The 18781-nt window shown below is 54.7% G+C and overlaps 1 protein-coding gene across 11 annotated transcripts in view; it reads left to right on the top strand.

Annotated features, from left to right (window-relative positions):
• Nucleotides 1-18781, top strand: part of LOC127389887 (protocadherin gamma-A4-like) — a 215298-nt gene that overhangs the window by 66557 nt on the left and 129960 nt on the right. The window contains exon 2 of one of the 11 annotated variants that reach the window (XM_051630822.1): nucleotides 2519-3806. The exons of 9 other annotated variants lie outside the window; for them this stretch is intronic. In XM_051630822.1, coding sequence (XP_051486782.1) covers nucleotides 2519-3806 — 1288 coding nt within the window. Of the gene's footprint in view, nucleotides 1-2518; nucleotides 3807-13328; nucleotides 14790-18781 lie in introns of those variants that run through there. One more of the 11 variants, XM_051630831.1, reaches the window with a different exon arrangement.

Raw genomic sequence — 18781 nt, 5'->3', positions numbered from 1 at the left:
TTGGAATTTGTGGTAGGGATGGTTTTGAACAAATGGGAAAACATTGGGAATATTGCTTCCAAGAAACCGAGAAACAGGATTTAACTTCAGCTCTATCTTGCTATTCACGCGTCCTTTTATTCGTGCGGCAGAGGATTTATGTCAATGTTCCGGGCATCGGGGTGACTGCCTTTCCCTAAAGCAGGCAGTTCGCCGTGGCACTTTTCAGTTATTGTTGATCAGAGGGTCAGGTTTTCTCTTCCACACTCGTGTTGTCTAAAAGAGTTTGTCAGTCAGGGCGAAGGCGAATCCTTCCCGTGTAGAATGAGATCTGCTGGTTCTGCGTGATGGAATCGGGGAAATGGGATTGTCGCTTGATGTCGGAGAGTTTGTCCTTCCTGAAACGTGCGTGTTTTCTCCATGAAAGGAGGACTTAGGGATTGTTTCTGCAAGACGAAGGAGCCAGTCGCCCGTCATTTGCGGAAAGCCTTCTGCAGAAATGGAAACCCCAGCGGGTCGAGTTATCTGTCTGGGCATTCCTGCTCAGTGCAGTTAGTTCTCTTTTCAATTGCTTCCGTCCTGTGCGGTAGTTCTCTGCTTTTACCCTTTCTGCTCAGCGTTTCCAACAGAAATGCAGGTGTTGAATGAGATCTAAAGGAGAGAAAGAAAACCCTCGCCTTTTGTATTTCGGAGTTATTTAATATTTCTATCTGCCTTTCCCAAAGAGAGGTGCTTGAACCCATTTGGTGGTCTTGAAGGGGGCAATACTGCACCGAGGAATTCGGTCTCTCAGCCTCTTTTTGCAACAGTTCTTTAGGGTGTCTGTGCTAGCAGAGGAGGTCTGTACCCATTCTGAGGAGATAGAGATGCAAATGACAGCCATTAGGCACTTGAATGAAGGCCATTTCCACTTTGACAAACGGTCCGCATAGATCAGGGTGTGCAGCGGTGCTTGTTTTCTGCCGTCCTACTGTGCTTGCGTGAAATTGTATCCTACCAAGATGAAGATTCTCAGCATTAGCTGCATTTAAAGATGGTCCAACAATTTAATAGTTGTAGCTGTTATCTCAGTGGCTTCTTTGTATCATTCCTTGCATCCTCCGATCTAAATTACTGTTCGGAAAACAGGACTGTTGGGAAAACAGGCGTACCTGCTGTTATTCTTGCTGTACTCACAAACATTTTCCCTGCAGTCTTTGGGGAGCAAAGCAGAAGATTCTGGCCAGAAGGAAGCTTCTGAGAATCTGGAAAATGTTGAGACTGAGAATCTAGAAGGTTCTGAATATCTGAGGTGTCTGAATATCACGGTTTTATTTATTTTCACTTTTTACTTCTTCTCTTGTACGTATACTAGTAATTCAACCATGATTGTTACTGAAATCGGTGCTGGGGAGAGTGGTTTTCAACTGTGGGAAAAGACACGTAATATTCTTTACCTTCAAATGAGATGCAATATTTTACTTTACGTGAATCTCTATCAGCCCGTCATTTTATTGGTGTGATAGAAGCAAAAGGGACCGTTAAAAGAAAAAGCAGGGATAAGAGAAAGTCATTGCAGGCAATCACCAGTGTCCATTTCGCGCAGGTTCTGTTGGTCTCTATGTGGGGATTTAATGGGGCTGTATGAGACACTCTAGGTGTGCAGAGAGAGGAAGAAGTAATTCCAGGAGCTACAGGAGCTGTCCAGCTCGTGATAGGGATTGTGCTTTGGGAGTAGTGGGTTAAGTCTCCAAGTATTCTACGTATTCTGTTTTCTTTGACATAGAAATCGGCATTGGGAGATACATCTCTCTCAGCATTGGGAGTGGTTTTTCCCGAGCGGTGGGATGTGTGTGGCCGAGCTGCCGGGGAGCGCTGGGGCGGGCAGCGCTGGGCAGCGCTCGGTGGCTGCAGTGCCGGGAGGAGGCTGCGGGCGCCGCTGCTGACCGAGGAGGAGCGAGAGGAAGGCCGGAGCGCTGCAGGCAGCCCCGCCCGCTGCGTCCCGGCTCCCTCGCTCGCTCGCTGGCTGGCTCGGCGGCCGGGCGGTGTGCGAGCGTCCCCCGGTGCGGAGCCGTGGTGCGGCGAGGCGGAGGGGCCGGCGGGAGCGTCCAGGCGGGAGCGGAGCGGTGTCGGGAGCAGGCTTGGCGGTGTGTGCGGCGGAGCTGCGGGCAATGGCGGGGAGGCGCTGGGGCCGGCGGGAGCGAGCCCTGCTGTGGGGCGTGCTGGTGGCGGCGTGGGAGGCGGCGTGGGGGCAGCTGCGCTACTCGGTTGCCGAGGAGATGCCCAAGGGCTCGTTCGTGGGCGACGTGGCCAAGGACCTGGCGCTGGACCTGCCGGCGCTCCGCGACCGCGGCGTGCGCATCATAGACAGAGGTAGGACGCAGTATTTCGCTCTGCACGGGAATTCGGGACATTTGGTGACGGCGGAGAGGATAGACCGGGAGCAGCTGTGCGAGAGTGCGCAGCAATGCGTGCTGCGGTGTGAGCTGATAGCGGAGGGGGACATGAAGTTCTATGAAATCGAAGTGGAAATCACAGACATTAACGACAACGCGCCCAGCTTCCGAGAGGCAGAAACGGAACTGAGAATGAGCGAGACAACAACTCCGGGGTGGCGTTTTCCCCTGGCGGAGGCTGACGACCCGGACGTGGGGCGTAATTCTCTGCAGAGCTACGAGCTGAGCGGCGACGAGCACTTCTCGCTGGCCGTGCAGGCGGGCCCCGGCGGGGATCAGCGTCCCGAGCTGGTGCTGGCGAAGGCGCTGGACCGGGAGGAGGCGGCGTTTCACGAGCTGGTGCTGAGGGCGAGCGACGGCGGCGAGCCGGCGCGGACGGGCACGGCGCGGATCCGCGTGGCGGTGCTGGACGCGAACGACAACGCGCCCGTGTTCAGCGCGGCGGAGTACACGGTGCGCGTGGCGGAGGACGTGCCCGTGGGCTCCACCCTCCTCACCCTCACGGCCACCGACGCCGACGCCGGCACGAACGGCCACGTCAAATACTCGTTCAAGAAAATCACAGAGAAAGCCTCGCAGATTTTCCAGTTACACTCCGAGTCGGGAGCAGTCACTCTGATGCAGAGCCTGGACTTTGAGGAAGCAAACTCCTACTATCTGGAAGTGCAAGCAAGAGACGGCGGGGACCTCTTTGACACCACGATAATCTCCATCACCGTGTCAGACGTCAACGACAACGCGCCCCAGATTTCGGTCCTTTCGGCGCTGAGCGAGATCTCGGAGGATGCCCCGTCGGGGACCGTGGTGGCCCTGCTGCACGTGCAGGACCGGGACTCGGGCGCCAACGGCGAGGTGCGCTGCTCGCTGGCCGCCGGCGTCCCGTTCCGGCTGGAGAAGTCGCTTGAGAATTACTACCGCGTGGTGACGACGCGGGAGCTGGACCGCGAGGAGGTGCCGCAGTACAACGTGACGGTGCGGGCGGCGGACGGCGGGTCGCCGTCGCTGCGGAGCAGCGCGGTGCTGGCGCTGCGGGTGCTGGACGTGAACGACAACGCGCCGGTGTTCGCGGAGGCGCGGTACAGCGCGCGGCTGGCCGAGAACAACGCGGCGGGCGCGCTGGTGCTGCGGGTGCGGGCGGCGGACGCGGACTGGGGGCAGAACGCGCGCGTGCGCTACCGGCTGCGGGAGGGGCGTGTGCGGGGCTCGCCGCTGTCGTCGTACGTGTCGGTGCAGGCGGAGACGGGCGCGCTGTACGCGCTGCGCTCCTTCGACTACGAGGAGGTGCGCGAGGTGGGGCTGTGGGTGGTGGCGGAGGACGGCGGCGCGCCGGCGCTGAGCAGCAACGTGTCGGTGCGGCTGGAGATCGTGGACGAGAACGACAACGCGCCGCAGGTGCTGTACCCGCCGGCGGCGGCGTCGGGGTCGGGGTGGGCGGGCGTGGAGCTGGCGCCGCGGTCGGCGGAGCCCGGGGCGCTGGTGGCCAAGGTGGTGGCGGTGGACGCGGACGCGGGGCAGAACGCGTGGCTGTCGTACGAGCTGGCCAAGGCGACGGAGCCGGGGCTGTTCCGCGTGGGGCTGCACAGCGGCGAGGTGCGCACGGCGCGCTTCCCGCTGGCCCGCGACGCGGCGCGGCAGAGCCTGGTGGTGGTGGTGAAGGACCACGGGCGGCCGGCGCTGTCGGCCACGGCCACGCTGACGGTGGTGCTGGCCGAGAGCGTGGCCGAGCTGCTGTCGGAGCTGGGCAGCGCGGCAGCGGCGGCGCCGGGCGAGCCGGCCGGCAGGCTGACGCGGTGGCTGGTGGTGGCCGTGGCGGCCGTGTCGTGCCTCTTCCTCGCCTTCCTGCTGCTGCTGCTGGCGCTGCGCCTGCGGCGCTGGCGGCGCTCGCAGCTGCTGGCGGCGGGCAGCGGCGCCTTGCGCGGCGTGCCGGCCTCGCACTTCGTGGGCATCGACGGCGTCCGCGCCTTCCTGCACTCCTACTCGCACGAGGTGTCGCTCACCGCCGACTCGCGCAAGAGCCAGCTCGGCTTGTCGGGCGGCAGCTGCTGCGACACCCTCCCGGCCCGCCCGCCGCCCGCCGAGCCCGCGCCGCTGCTCGGGGAGGACCCTGCCGGCGCCGACCCCGCCGCTGCTGCTGCCCCCCCGGTGAGTGCCTCTGGCCGCCCCCTCCTGCCTTCCCTTCCCTCACGGTCTTTGTGCTCCTCTTCCCGCTGCCTTTCCTCGGTGGGAGCAGGTAATCGAGTCCTATGGACAGAGACTCTTGTGTTGGAGCCTTTTGCTCATTCAGGGCTTTAGCTGTAGTTTTCAGCAGCTGGTGTGCAAGGCAGGAGAACTGAGGGCCCTTTGGTGTTCTGTCCTGTTTTGGGAAGTAGGTGTAACTGGATGTAAATGTAGCAGAAGCAGCGTGTCTACATTTGTGTAATTTCTGTGATTTCAAACCTCTCAGAAAATGTTCTCTTTCTTCTGGTACATCCCTATGTCCTGATCCTGGTGCAGGTTAGAGGGAAGTGGTTCTTGGGAATTGTTCTTGTGATAAGAATTTCTTTCCTTGGTCAATGCCCAACTGTAGTTTCATGCAATGTGAGTTTCATCTTTCCAAGTACATTTGCCCTAGAACATATTGTTCTGCTCTCTTGGGATCCCTGGGACGTTGGCCTTGTGTGTATTTGCAGGTTATTGTGATGTTCTCTTAACAGCTGAATTATGTTCCTGTAACATTTGCCATACTGGGAGCTAAGAATGGAGCCAACCGTGTTTTAATTACCTGTGCAATACCTGAATTTTTTGTATCTTCTCTAAGTGCAGTAAGAATCTTATGATCACGTACACGTGGTGAGGAGCTATTTGTGTTTTATGGTAAAGGGGAGGTTGTCTGTGCAGTTTCTGTTGATGGCATCTGTCTGTGTGTTATGAAGATCATTCACCCCCACACAATATGTGAAGGATTTCAGCGTGCTGTGTGTGAGGAGATACCAGTGGAGACATGACCTGTGTTTTGTTCAATCCCAGGGATCATTGCTGGACTAGACCAAAGGAGCCTAAAGTTCTCTAATTGTGGCATATCACCTTGTTTGGGCTGCAACTGGCCACGTTGTGGGTTGGTCACTTTACGTTCCTGTTGAGTTGGGAGTTATGTGAATGGTGGTTATTAGGCTTAGATGTAAATTTTGGTAGTGTAGTGGATCTTGCAAGTTGTGCTTTTGCTGATGTTGCCTTTGAGCAATGAGTGGGACTTGAATGATGGTTGTTAGAACCTTTGGTGTTTCTTCAGAATCTATGGGAGGAGCGGAAAACTCTCTTTGCACCCACCTCTGTTGCAGTGCTTGAGGTCTGAGAAGTCTTGTGTTCACAACACTTCATTCAGTGGTGCCTGTGTGTGGAGGGAGGTTTCCTGTTGGGTAACATTTGGGCAGGGTGAAGAGACTTGTCTTTACAGAGGCAGGGCAGGTGGAAAAGTTTGCTGTGGTAGAATTTGAAAAGGCTGCAAGGAAGCTGTAAAGGTTCAGTGTGTCCTGGTTTTCAGGTAAGGCCCACAGCTGTGGTTCCATGCATTTTGTCCTCTTTTTATTGTCCAGATCAATTACTTTGTGGCACATGGTCTGTGGTGTGAGGTTGTGTGTGAGCCTCCTGTGGACTTGTACCTTTGTTGTGTACCTACTGCAACTGACACACCCTGAAAGGAGAAGCTCTGGTTCATACACTTCCCTGGGATTCCCGTTCTGGCCTTGTTTTTGTGAAGGAGCTGAGCTGGGCCTCATTGTCCTGGCAATGCTGAAAGCACTAAAAGATCTCCTGTAAGTATCAGGCTGGGGAAGCAGTTTCCATCCATAGCTCCAAGGTGTTCAGCTGCCAAGGGAAAGACTTTGATGAACTTCTGCTTCCCTGGTGGGTCCCTGAATGAAATGCTCTTTTGCCTGGGGCTGACAAATAACCAACAGTTGGATATTGTCCATGGTTCAACTGAAAGCAGTGAATGCAGAGCAAGGAGGGTGAGGTGCTGGCCTAGAACCCTGCAAGCAGGTGGGTTAACATGGTTTTGTGTGGGGCTGGTTTGATTTCATGGCTGGTGCCAAGGCCTGTGCCATTCATGCTGAGATCCTGGTTTCCCTGTCCTGAAAAGGAATCACAGTCCTCTGATCAAAAAGTCTTTGTGGAGGAAGTGTGCATGGAGATTGATGCTGCTTGGGTATGACAGCTTGTAATTCCTGTGAGAAACTTACATTACCCACCTCTGTCTCCCTGGAATAGTGTAGAGTTTCTTCTTCATTGAAATTAGAGTTTGTATCAGGCCTTTGTTTCCTGGGAGGTCAAGGTTCGTGTTCTCCACTTCTGGATAGTGCTTTTCCATTTGAGATGGAATATTGTTCTACAGGAAAGACTTGTATTTGTCACAGTCACCTGATGACTGTGATAGAAGCTAAGATGAAGCAGACCTGGAAGTGAAGTCTCAGAAGACTTAGATTGACAAAGCGGCCCATGGTGAGGTGCTTGAATTTATGGCTTCATTTTTATGGGAGATGAGCAGGCCACACAGGAGAGACAACTTGCTGAGAGCTGAAGACTCTTTCATAAAATCAACCTTCATATTTTTTAGTCCAGAGTAGGGTGGTGGGTGGCACTTGCATCTTAAGATAATGACTTCCAGGTTCTCTCAGGGATTAAATTCACTACCCGTAGTGAAGACCAAGAAGACTTCCTAGTGGGTTTCGCTGAGAACACTTTGTCTTCAACTGCTTCCTTGCCTTGCCTGTCTGATTTATATTTTGTTTTTTCTCTTCCTGCTCTACTCTATCTGTAGATTGGTGGGAATGTAGGCAATGGGAGGGTATTTTAATCAGGAATTTCTGTGCTTGGGCCTGTTACTTGATGTGTGTGTGAGGAAGTTACTCATGTTCTGCCCTGCCAAGCTGGATGCAGCTCTTCCTGTGGATGGGGGTTCTTTGGCTTAGACCGAAACATTGAATCAATGGTTGTAGAGTCCTGTAGCTCCCAAATTGTCCATGTGCACAATGGTGTCTTTGAGCTGGTACTGCTGCCTGAGTCTTGGACTGAGCTGGGTATCACTGATGCCCTTTGGAACGTGTTACGTTTCTTCAGCTGGGTGTGATGAGCAGAGCAGTGTCTGTGCCTGCATCCATATGGTGATCCTTGTTTTCCATGAGGAGGAGATGTGTGTGCAACATTCCTCTCAGTGCTGTCTGTCTGCAGTCCTGCTTCACGACCCCTCTTTTGCCACTTCCCTGCCCTGTCCCTGCACAGCCCTGTTCCTGCCAAGGGGAGGGTTCTTCTTCTCTGTGTGCGGGTGGCTCTTGCTGCAGGGGCTGAATGTGGGTTCCTTGCTCGTCGTTATCTTTGGTGTGGGAGGCAGGAGAAGTGAGGTTGCTGCTGGCTGGAGGTTCATCAGACCGGAGCTTGTTCTTCTCAGTCCCTATCAGATCATTTCTTTCAACGTTTGCCTTTGGAAATTGCCCCTTCTGTACAGGTGCCTTGCAGTATTAACAAAGGGCAACTTGCATTATTAGCAGGCTCTGGTACTTTCCCAGCACTCGTTGTGTTTGAGAGGGATCAGAAACGGAGCGTTAATGGTCCCCCCTGTCATTTCGCTGCTCATGGATTCTCCTCTTCTCAGCCTTTTTGTTTCTCCATGATAACGTTGTTAGCAATGACATGCATTTGTGTTTGTCTGTGCTGCCACCTTTGTGTCCATGGTGTTGGAAGTTCTGGGCAACAACTGGTCCCTTGATGATGTTTGTTGCTTAAAAGATGAAAGAGGATAATAATAGTTGTGATAATTTGAGGAAGTCTTATTTGGGTGGCTGAGTGTAAAGGGGTGACTGGAGGAAACTGGAGATGTATTTTGCTGATTCTCCCATCTTTTAAGGTTGTCTTGTTTGTAATGGAGCTGGATGTGCTTTGGCTTGAAAGTACATACAATGGTAGGAGCCACAGCGGGGCTGGAGGGGAGATATTAAAGGTGCAGAGGAATATGTAAAGAGAGAGAGATCACACCTCTGCTTGTCTTTTCCATTTGGAACCTCGATGGTTCTTCTCTGAGGACATGTCTTAGTCCAGAGATGTGAAGAAATCTGTGTGAAGTCCGTGGTGTGATGCTGGTGCATACTGAAGAGAAACAGCCTAGGCAGTTGGCTCTTGATTACACGTGTTTCTGTATTGTGAATGTCTAACAACCCCAGGCAGGGTCTGAATTGTTGGAGTTTCCTTAGAGCAGAGCTTTGTGTTTTATCACGTTGTTATTGTGTTACACGCTTTTCACTGACCCAGTCTCTTCTGGAGAACCTATTCTTCTTTACCTTGATGTTTGATATTTTCATCTCAGTCCAGAGATGCAAAGATATCCCTGTGAGTTCCGTGGGTGATCCTGATGCTTGCTGAAGATAAATGGTCTGGAAAAATATCTGCTTCATGACGTGTACTTGCAAATTTGGAGGGTTATAAAACACGGTGCAAAGTGTGAAGGGTTGGAGGTGAAAGCTGTGGAGCTGTTTTTGAGTGGCTGTTGAAGGACCAAGAGATATTTTTTTGCTCCTTTCCGTGTTCAGTGCCCATCTATAGCATGATGCAATGTGAATTTCTTCTTCAAAAAATATTTTGATAGACAAGTTACTCCAGCTAGGAGTCTTGGGGAGTTCTTCTTCTGTGTTGACGTGTCCTTATCAGTTCTGAACCAAAAGCTTCATTATGTACTTGTGACAAGTACCGTAATGGGAGCCTTGGGAAGAGCAAACTGTGTATTGACTGCCTACTTAACAACTTAATGATGTACCCAAGGTGTATGTTCTGTTCCTTTCCTTTGTACAGGTTTTAACTTCCAGTTTTGGTCATTGTAATGATCTCAAGGTGGGCCTTTGCCTCTGATGAGGACAGAAGCCCTGTTCTATTTGTCTGACTGTCCTAACGTGCCTTTCATATTTACAGCTGTGAAGAGAAAGACTTTCACAGACATGTTTCCTTACAGTGTTACTGGTAGAAATGTTCTTGTTTGTCACATCCACATGCTGAGAAATCAAATATTATGCATGGTAAGTAGAAGTTGTCTGAGCAGCTTTTCTTTCAATGCAAGTGATGATGGACCAGTGGCAACCATGCGGGAGAGGGGAGGTTTCAGGAAATGTCAGGTTGTCATTAATTTGTGCTTTTTATGGTGATGAATGGAGTCCAATCCAGCTGGAGCTGGTCACAAGTGGTGTTCCTCAGGGCTCAGTGTTGGGACTGTTTCTGTTTAACATCTTGATTGATGATCTTGATAAGGACATCAAGTGTATTGTCAGTGAGTTTGCAGATGACACCAAGCTGGGTGTTGATCTGCATGAGGATAGGGAGGCTCTACAGAGAGACTTGGATAGATTGGATCATTGGGCTAATGTTAATGGTTTGGGCTTCAACAAGGCCAACTGCCGGGTCCTGTTCTTGGGCTACAGCAACCACAGGTAACGCTCCAGGCTTGGGGAAGTGTGGCTAGAAAGTGTCTGGTAGGAAAGGACCTGGGGGTTCTCATTGACCAGCAGCTGAACATGAGCCAGCACTGTGCCCAGGTGGCCAAGAAAGCCAATGGCATTCTGGCTTGTATTAGAAATAATGTGACCAGCAGAAGCAGAGAGGTGATGGTCCCCTTGTGCTCAGCCCTGGTGAGGCCACACCTGGAGTGTTGTGTCCAGTCTTGGGCACCTTAATTCAAGAGAGATCTCAAGGTGCTGGAGCGAGGACAGAGGAGGGCAAGGAAGCTGGTGAAGGGCCTGGAGAAGAAATCCAACGAAGAACGCTTGAAGGAGCTGGGAATGTTTAGTTTGAGGAAGAGGAAGCTGAGGGGAGACCTCATCAGTCTCTACAACTGCCTGAAAGGTCATTGTAGAGAGGTTGGTGCTGGTCTCTTCTCACAGGTAATCAGTGACAGAAGAGGGAAGGGCTTCAAGCTGCAACAGGGGAGGATTAGACTGGAGAGTAGGAACAATTTTTTCACAGCACGAGTGGTCAGACACTGGAACAGGCTGCCCAGGGAGGTGGTGGAGTCACCATCCCTGGATGTGTTGAAGGGTCGTTTGGATGTGGTGTTGGTGGACGTGGTTTAGGGGAGAACTTTGTAGAGTAGGGATGATGGTTGGACTCGGTGACCCAAGGAGCTTTTCCAACCTGAATAGTTCCATGATTCTGTGATTCTGTGTCACATTACAGCTTGTTTCGTATTGTTGACTCTCGTGCAGCAGCGCTTAATTTCACATGCTACATTTTTAAACTCGATGTTTTACCGTTTACAATCAAAACAAACTGTCAGGGCAGTGTTACCTTAACAGTGACAGTGGTTAGAGAAGTTGTTTTCTCCTTCTGTGCTCCTCACCAGTCGGTGAGCACATCCAGAATCTCACTGCAGCTGGAAAGACCCTGCTGGCCGTGAGAAACTTGTTCCCACTGGAAATTTGTCGTCTCTTCTGCCAAAGGAGGGTGAATACGCGAGGGGTGTTTTTGAGCTGTTTCTTGTTTGGAGCAACAGGAGAGGTGAGAAAATCTGCGGTACCTGTAGTTCCCAACCCCGTGGTCTGTGTAGAGCTTGAAAGAATTCACAGAATCACAGAATCACAGAATCCTAGGGGTTGGAAGGGACCTCGAAAGATCATCTAGTCCATCCCCCTGCCAGAGCAGGGTCACCTAGAACACATCAAACAGGAAATTCATTGGGTCACCGTGTGCCCCCTTCTCCCCATGGTGACCAGCTAAGGTCTGTCGGTTTCTACAAGGTCTTGATTTCCGCTCTTGCCTTTGAGCGTTGCTGAGAGCTGGTGTCACTGTGCAAACAGGCCCTGAGGAGCATCAGGAACTGAGCTACTTTTCCTCAAGCAAAAGAGTTTTACTCTTTCCATTGTCAGACCAGCCCACACCTGAAGTTTCCTGTTTACGGATCCAAAGTGCATGTCGCTGTGTTTGTGTCACGGGCAAACTGCCTTCTGTGGGGCTGACATTCTGCCTTTTCTTCTTTTGAAGAACAGTCCACATTTGGTTCTTGTGGTTTTGTGTTGGTTGACTTTTTTTTTTTTCCACTGGAAGTCCCGACTGGCCTGGGAAAAGCAGCTCACACGTTGCAAACAGCTCCTCTTTCCGATTTTCGAAATAGCCCATTAGTAATTGAAGTATCCGAGGCTCACAGGAACTTCTATGTTCTGAGAACGAACTTACCTGGATGACCGAAAGAAGCGGTATTTGAAAAAAAAGGGGTTTAATAGGTTTGTGTTCACAGTTTTAGAGCAAGATGTTGTGGTGACTATGGGGACTGTTTGGTGTAGACATAAACATTGTCTCAATGGCTTCAGGGTCAGTTATCTCCCAAATTCCTCATGTGCACAGTGGTGTCTTTGAGCTGATACAAACAACTGGATCTTGCAGCTGCATGTTGGTTATGCCCTCTGGAACTTGTGATGTGTCTTGATTGAGTGTTCCCCAAACCATGCGGCCCACCCGATTGGAGAGATGTGGGTTTGAGAGGTGGACTGTTGGATGTAGAGGGAACTGGCTGGGTGGCCACAGCCAAAGGGTTCTACTCAATGGCTCAGTGTCCAAGTGGAAGCCACTGACACGTGGTGTCCGTCAAGGGCTCATCCTTGCACCAATACTCTTTATATATCTCAGTAATATCAATTACAGAGACAGTGGGGTTGAGTGCATCCTCAGCAGGTTTGCAGATCACACTAAGCTAAAGGCTGTCATTGATGCTCAAGGGATGTGATGCCACCCAGGGGGTCCATGGCATTGCTAGAGAGGAAGGATTTCATTGTCACGGTGTGCTCACCCAGGCACACTTAGCTGTAGGGAAAGGAAGCAAACCCATCTCTGCTGCAGTCCTCCAAGTGCAGAGTGGCCAGCCAGCCCAGCCACGGCTCCCATGAACAGCCTGGGGGGTTGTAGGGAGAACTCATGCAGAGTGTCCCCCACACATTCACCCCCAAAATGGCAGCGACTCAATTGGAGAGATAAGGGTTTGAGAGGAGGAATGTTAGGTGGAGCTGGCAGCATGGAGAAGGCAGTGTCCTAAGAGTTTTAGTCAATTGCCCAGTGTCCAACTGGAAACCAGTAACATGTGGAATATCAGGGGTTTGTACTTACACCAATACTGTTAATATATCTCAGTATTATCTTCTTCAGTGACACAGACAGGTTGAGTGCACCCTCAGCAGGTTTGCGATGACAAGAAGTTGAGTGGTGCTGTTGAGTAGCTTGATGGAGAGGATGCCCTCTGGAGGGACAGGGACAGCCTGTACACCTTGTGGGTCTTGAGTGAAGCCCTGTGGAGAAGGCCTTGGGGGTTCTGGTGGGTGACAAATGGGACGTGAGTTGGCTGTGTGTGCTTGAAACCCAGCAAACCAGTTGTATCCTGGGCTGCATCAGCAGTAGTGTGGCCAGCAGCAGGTTGTGGAAGGTGATTCTACACTTCAACTCTGCTTTCATTGTAAGACCTCACCTGGAATAGTGCATGCAGTTCATGGGGTGTCATTGAAAAAAACATAAATCTGTAGCAGTAGTACCAGAGAAGGAGATGAAAACAGGCAAAGAACCGGAACATCTCTGCTATGAGGAAGGGCTGAAGGACTTGAGGTGTCACAGCCTGGAGAAGAGAAGGATCCAGGGAGACCTTACTGCAGCCTCTCGATGTTTAAAGGGGGCTTCATAAAGAGATGGAGAGAGTTCTTACCATGACATGTCATGACAGGACAAAGCACAACAGCGCATCTCAGATTAAAGCCTTGGGGCTCAGGCACGTACCCAAGCCCGTAGGAGCTTCCAGATTCCACCGGCAGCGAGAGCGGAGAGGCGGGAAGAGCCGCGCCCCCCGCTGCCAGCCCGGGCCCCCGAGCGCGGCCATCAGGCGGCTGCGGTGTCGTGGCGGCGCCTCCGGGTGCCGCTGTTGGCCGACAAGGAGCGGCGCTGGAGCCGCAGCCGCAGCCGCCGCAGCGTCCTGCCCCCGCAGGCTGCTCGCTCGGCCGGCGCCGGGCAGAGCGGCAGCGGCACGGGCAGCAGAGAGAGGCGAGAGCAGCGGCGTCCGAGGCGGCGCCGAGCTCGCTGCCGTCCGGCGGCCCCTGCGCGGGCTGCGGAGAGGGGCTGGCAGGGAGCGAGCGAGGGCAGCGGCAGGAGGGAGGAGCGCGGCGAGCGCTGGCGAGCATGGCGGGCAGGCAGAGGCCGAGGCGGCGGCGAGCAGGCGGGCGAGTGCTGCTGGCCGCCTTGCTGCTGCTGGGCTTGTGCTGCCGGGCGGCGCCGGAGCGGATCCGCTACGCCATCCCCGAGGAGCTGGGCAGAGGCTCGCTGGTGGGGCCGCTGGCGCGGGACCTGGGGCTGAGCCCGGCGGAGCTGCCGGCACGCAAGCTGCGGCTCAGCGCCGAGAAGCAATACTTCGGCGTGAGCGGGGAGAGCGGGCAGCTGTACGTGAGCGAGCGGCTGGACCGGGAGGAGATGTGCGGCGAGGCGGCGTCCTGCTCCGTCAGCTTCGAGGCGCTGCTGCACAACCCGCTCAACGTCTTCCACGTCCAGGTCGACATCCACGACGTCAACGACAACGCACCGCGCTTCCTGCGTGACAGTTTCCAGCTGGAGATCAACGAGTTCACTTCTCCCGGCTCCCGCTTTGCCTTGGGCGTGGCAGAAGACCCGGACGTGGGCAGCAACGCGCTGCAGGGCTACGAGCTGGAGGACAACAAATACTTCGCGGTAGAAATGAAGGAGAGCGAGGACGGGAGCAAGTTCGCGGAGCTGGTGCTGCGCCGAGCGCTGGATCGGGAGAGCGAGCAGAGCCTGCGGCTGGTGCTGACGGCGCTGGACGGCGGCGACCCGCCCCGCAGCGGCACCGCCCAGCTCTGCATCAACGTCACGGACGCCAACGACAACGCGCCCGTGTTCGCGCAGGACCGGTACCGGGTGAGCGTGCGGGAGGACGCGCTGCCGGGATCCACGGTGCTGAACGTCTCCGCCTGGGACGCCGACGCCGGCAGCAACGCGCGCATCACCTACGGCTTCGGGGAAACGCCGGCCAAGGTGCTTGAGAAGTTCGTGGTGGACGCGGAGAGCGGCACTATCGCTCTGAAAGAGACATTGGACTTTGAGGACACGCGAGGCTACACGCTGCTGGTGGAGGCGAGGGACGGCGGCGGGCTCACGGCTCACTGTAAGGTGGAGGTGGACGTAACTGACGTGAACGACAACGCGCCCGAAATCACGGTCCTGTCGGTGTCGAGCCCGGTGCCCGAGGACGCGGCAGTCGGCACGGTGGTGGCGCTGGTGAAGGTGACTGACCCGGACTCGGGCGAGAACGGCGCCGTGCGGCTGGAGCTGTCGGGCGAGGCGCCGCTGTCGCTGGTGGCGTCGTCGGGCGGCTCGTACAAGGTGGTGACGGCGAGCGCGCTGGACCGGGAGCAGGCGGCGGAGCACCGCGTGTGGGTGGTGGGCAGGGACCGGGGCAGCCCGTCGCTGTGGAGCCGCGCGGCGCTGGTGCTGGAGGTGTCGGACGTGAACGACAACGCGCCGGTGTTCGAGGAGGCGGCCTACAGCGCCTACGTGGCGGAGAACAACGCGGCGGGCGCGGCGGTGCTGCGCGTGCGCGCGCGGGACGCGGACGCGGGCGCCAACGGGCGCGTGAGCTACTGGCTGGCGGGCGGCAGCGCGGGCGCGGCGCCCTACGTGTCGGTGGAGGCGCGGAGCGGCGCGGTGTACGCGCAGCGCTCGTTCGACTACGAGCAGTGCCGCGAGTTCGCGGTGGCGGTGCGGGCGCAGGACGGCGGGGCGCCGGCGCGGAGCTCGACGGCCACGGTGCGCGTCTTCGTGCTGGACCGCAACGACAACGCGCCGCGGGTGCTGTGGCCGGCGGCGGGCCGGGGGGTGGCGGGGGGGGCGGCGGCGGCGCCGTTCGAGGTGGTGCCGCGCTCGGCCGAGGCCGGCTACCTGGTGGCCAAGGTGGTGGCGGTGGACGCGGACGCGGGGCGCAACGCGTGGCTGTCGTACGAGCTGGTGGCGGCGGCGGAGCCGGCGCTGTTCCGCGTGGGGCTGCACAGCGGCGAGGTGCGCACGGCGCGGGCCGTGTCGGAGCGGGACGCGGCCAAGCAGCGGCTGGTGGCCGTGGTGAAGGACCACGGGCAGCCGGCGCTGTCGGCCACGGCCACGCTGCACGTGGTGCTGGCCGAGAGCTTGCAGGAGGCGCTGCCGGAGCTGAGCGAGCGGGCGGCGGGCGCCGAGTCGCCGGCGGAGCTGCAGTTCTACCTGGTGCTGGCGCTGGCGCTGCTGTCCGCGCTCTTCGTGCTGAGCGTGGCGCTGGCCGTGCTGGCGCGGCTGCGCCGGGCCGGGCCGCCCGCCGTGCTGCGCTGCCTGGGCGCGCAGCGCTTCTCGGTGGCCGGCGCCGCCTTCCCGGCCGACTTCTGCGAGGGCACCTTGCCCTACTCCTACAACGTGTGCGTGGCGCCGGGCCGCGGCCTGCCCGAGGCCGCTTGGCTGCAGCCGCCGCCGCTGCCCAGCCTGGCCGCGGAGGAGCTGCTCGGCGGGGAGGCGTGCGGGGAGCGGAGCCCGAGCAGCAGCGCCGGACCGGGAGAGCCGCCCGCCCGCCCCGACGCACCGCAGGTCTGTGAGCCCGCGCGCTCTCGCTCTTCTCCTTCTGGCCCCCTGGGTTGTGTGTTCCGCGGGTGGGGTGGCTGGGGAGCGCTGGTGCGTGTCTCCGGGAGTGAGTGAGTGAAGGAGCGGGGTGACTGCCTTTCCCCAAAGCAGGCAGTTCGTCTTGTCACTCTTCAGTTTCTCTGTAGCGAGAAGGTTTTGAGTGTTAACTCCCTGAGTAGAACGAGATCTGCTTGCTGTGTGAGACGGAGTCTGGAGAAATCGGATTGACGTTTGAATCACTTATTGGGGAGGATAAATTTTATGCAGATAGTTATTTCTGAGTTCGTTGTGTAGTTATTTCTATCTTCTTTCTCCTGTGTGTCAGTTCCCTCACTTCCATTATTTGTGACCAGTTCCTGCTCAGCCTTTTATAAACGGATGAGGGTGTAGAATGGGGTCTCAAAAACAAGCAATAAGCCCTGAACAAAGCAGGTGCTTGAACGTTTGAAAGGGGAAATACTGAACCGAGGAGCTCTCTTTTTCAGCCCCTTTTTTCTTGTTCTTGTGGGTGTCTGAGCTACCAGGAGCGGTCTCTAACCAATCCGAGGACACAGATATGCAAATGAGAGCCATTAGGCCCATGAATAAAGGCCATTTGCACAATTACAAACGGGCCGCCTGCAGCAGGAGGTGCAGCTGGAATCTCTTCTGCCGTTTTACAGAACTGTGTTTAAAGGGTTTCCTACCAAGATGAAATGTAAAGGATTTAGCTGAATCATTGTTGAATAATTAAAGAAGGTATGATACTTTACATCTTGACATCTGACAAGAGAGGCCCTTCATAGTCCTTGTATCTGCCGAATTCAGTGCGATTGTGTAGAAACTCCAGAAACGCTACATGAATGTTCTATTAAAAAGGGCAACTGCCGCTCCATTGCTCTTCCTTCCTCAGGATGAGCTGCATGTTGAAGTGTTCCAGCACTTCGATGATGTAGGCATTGTCTCCTGAGGAACATCAGGAAACCAGGCGTACCTGGTGTTGTTCTTGCGTTACTCTCAAAGCCATTTTCCCAGCAGTTTGCGGGGAGCCAAGTATGATTCTGGCGAGGTTGGATTAATGCCACCTTGATCACATTTTACATGTCTGATTTCAGTCCCTCCTTTTGGTAAAAATTTACACCGTGTTCCCTATGAGATATTTAAAGCAGAGCTCTTTTTCACGCTCCCCGGTGTGGGGTGGCTGGGAAGCGCGGGTGCGAGTTGTGTCAGTAATGGGGAAGGTGAATCCTTCCTATGTAGAATTAGATCTGCTGATTCTACGTGATAAAGTTGGCGAAACGGAATTGTCATTTTGTACGGGAGAGTTTTCCTTCTTGAAACGTTCGTGTTTTCTCCAGGAATGGTTAGGTTCCTGATTGCTCCTCTCAGATGAAGGAGGAGAGTGTCGCCCGTTTTTGGGGAGAGGCTCTTTTTCTTCAGTCCTTTTGAACCCTGGGGTGCGTGTTCCTCGGGTGGGGTGGCTGGGGAGCGCTGGTGCGTGTGTCCGAGAGGGAACGTAAAACCGGACTGTCTCTATTCCCGTCAGAGCAGGCAGCTCGCCGCGGCAGTCTTCAGTTTATGTGTGATGACGGGTTCAGGTTGAGCTGAGAGGTTTTGTCTTGTGTTGACTAAAAGGGGCAATGTCAGTAATGGGGAGGGGAGTGTGTCCTGTGTAGAATGAGATCTGCTGGTTCTGCCTGTTGGATTTGGGGAAACGGGATTGTCGTTTGGTGTTGGAGAGTTTTTCCTTCCTGAAACGTGCGTGTTATCTCTATGAAGGGTTAAGTTACTGATTGCTCCTCTCAGGTGAAGGAGGAGAGTGTCGCCCGTTTTTGGGGAGAGGCTTCTGCAGAAATGTCCGAGCGGGGCGGCTGAACTTGTGGAGGCAGTTTCCCTGTGCAGGGATCTTTTGTTGTCTGCCGGTGTTTCCAGAGGAGGTCTCTACCCATTCTGATGGCATAGATATGGAAATGAAGCAATTAGTGACTTGAATTCAGGCTCTTTGAACCTTTACAAATGGCCCGCATAGAGCAGGAGGTGCAGCTGGACTTGTTCTCTGCAGTCGTTTGTTGAAAAGTGGAATTGCCTCTTGGTGATGAAGAGCGTTTCCTTTCTGGAAACGGGCGTGTTTTCTCCATGAAAGGAGGACTTAGGGATTGTTCGTGTAAGACGAAGGAGCCAGTCGCCCGTCATTTGCGGAAAGCCTTCTGCAGAAATGGAAACCCCAGCGGGTCGAGTTATCTGTCCGGGCATTCCTGCTCAGTGCAGTTAGTTCTCTTTTCAATTGCTTCCTTCCTGTGCGGTAGTTCTCTGTTTTTACCCTTTCTGCTCAGCGTTTCCAACAGAAATGCAGGTGTTGAATGAGATCTAAAGGAGAGAAAGAAAACCCTCCCCTTTCGTATTTCAGAGTTATTTAATTTTCCTAGGTGCCTTTCCCAAAGAGAGGTGCCTGAAGCCATTTGGTGGTCTTGAAGGGGGCAATACTGCACCGAGGAATTCGGTCTCTCAGCCTCTTTTTGCAACAGTTCTTTAGGGTGTCTGTGCTAGCAGAGGAGGTCTGTACCCATTCTGAGGAGATAGAGATGCAAATGACAGCCATTAGGCACTTGAATGAAGGCCATTTCCACTTTGACAAACGGTCCGCATAGATCAGGGTGTGCAGCGGTGCTTGTTTTCTGCCGTCCTACTGTGCTTTCGAGAAATTGTATCCTACCAAGATGAAGATTCTCAGTATTAGCTGCATTTTTAGATGTTTC

This window comes from Apus apus, chromosome 13, assembly GCF_020740795.1.
Source record: "Apus apus isolate bApuApu2 chromosome 13, bApuApu2.pri.cur, whole genome shotgun sequence".
Classification (NCBI taxonomy): domain Eukaryota; kingdom Metazoa; phylum Chordata; class Aves; order Apodiformes; family Apodidae; genus Apus; species Apus apus.
Note: the sequence above shows the minus strand (reverse complement) of the source record. Positions and strands in the feature narration are given on the sequence as shown.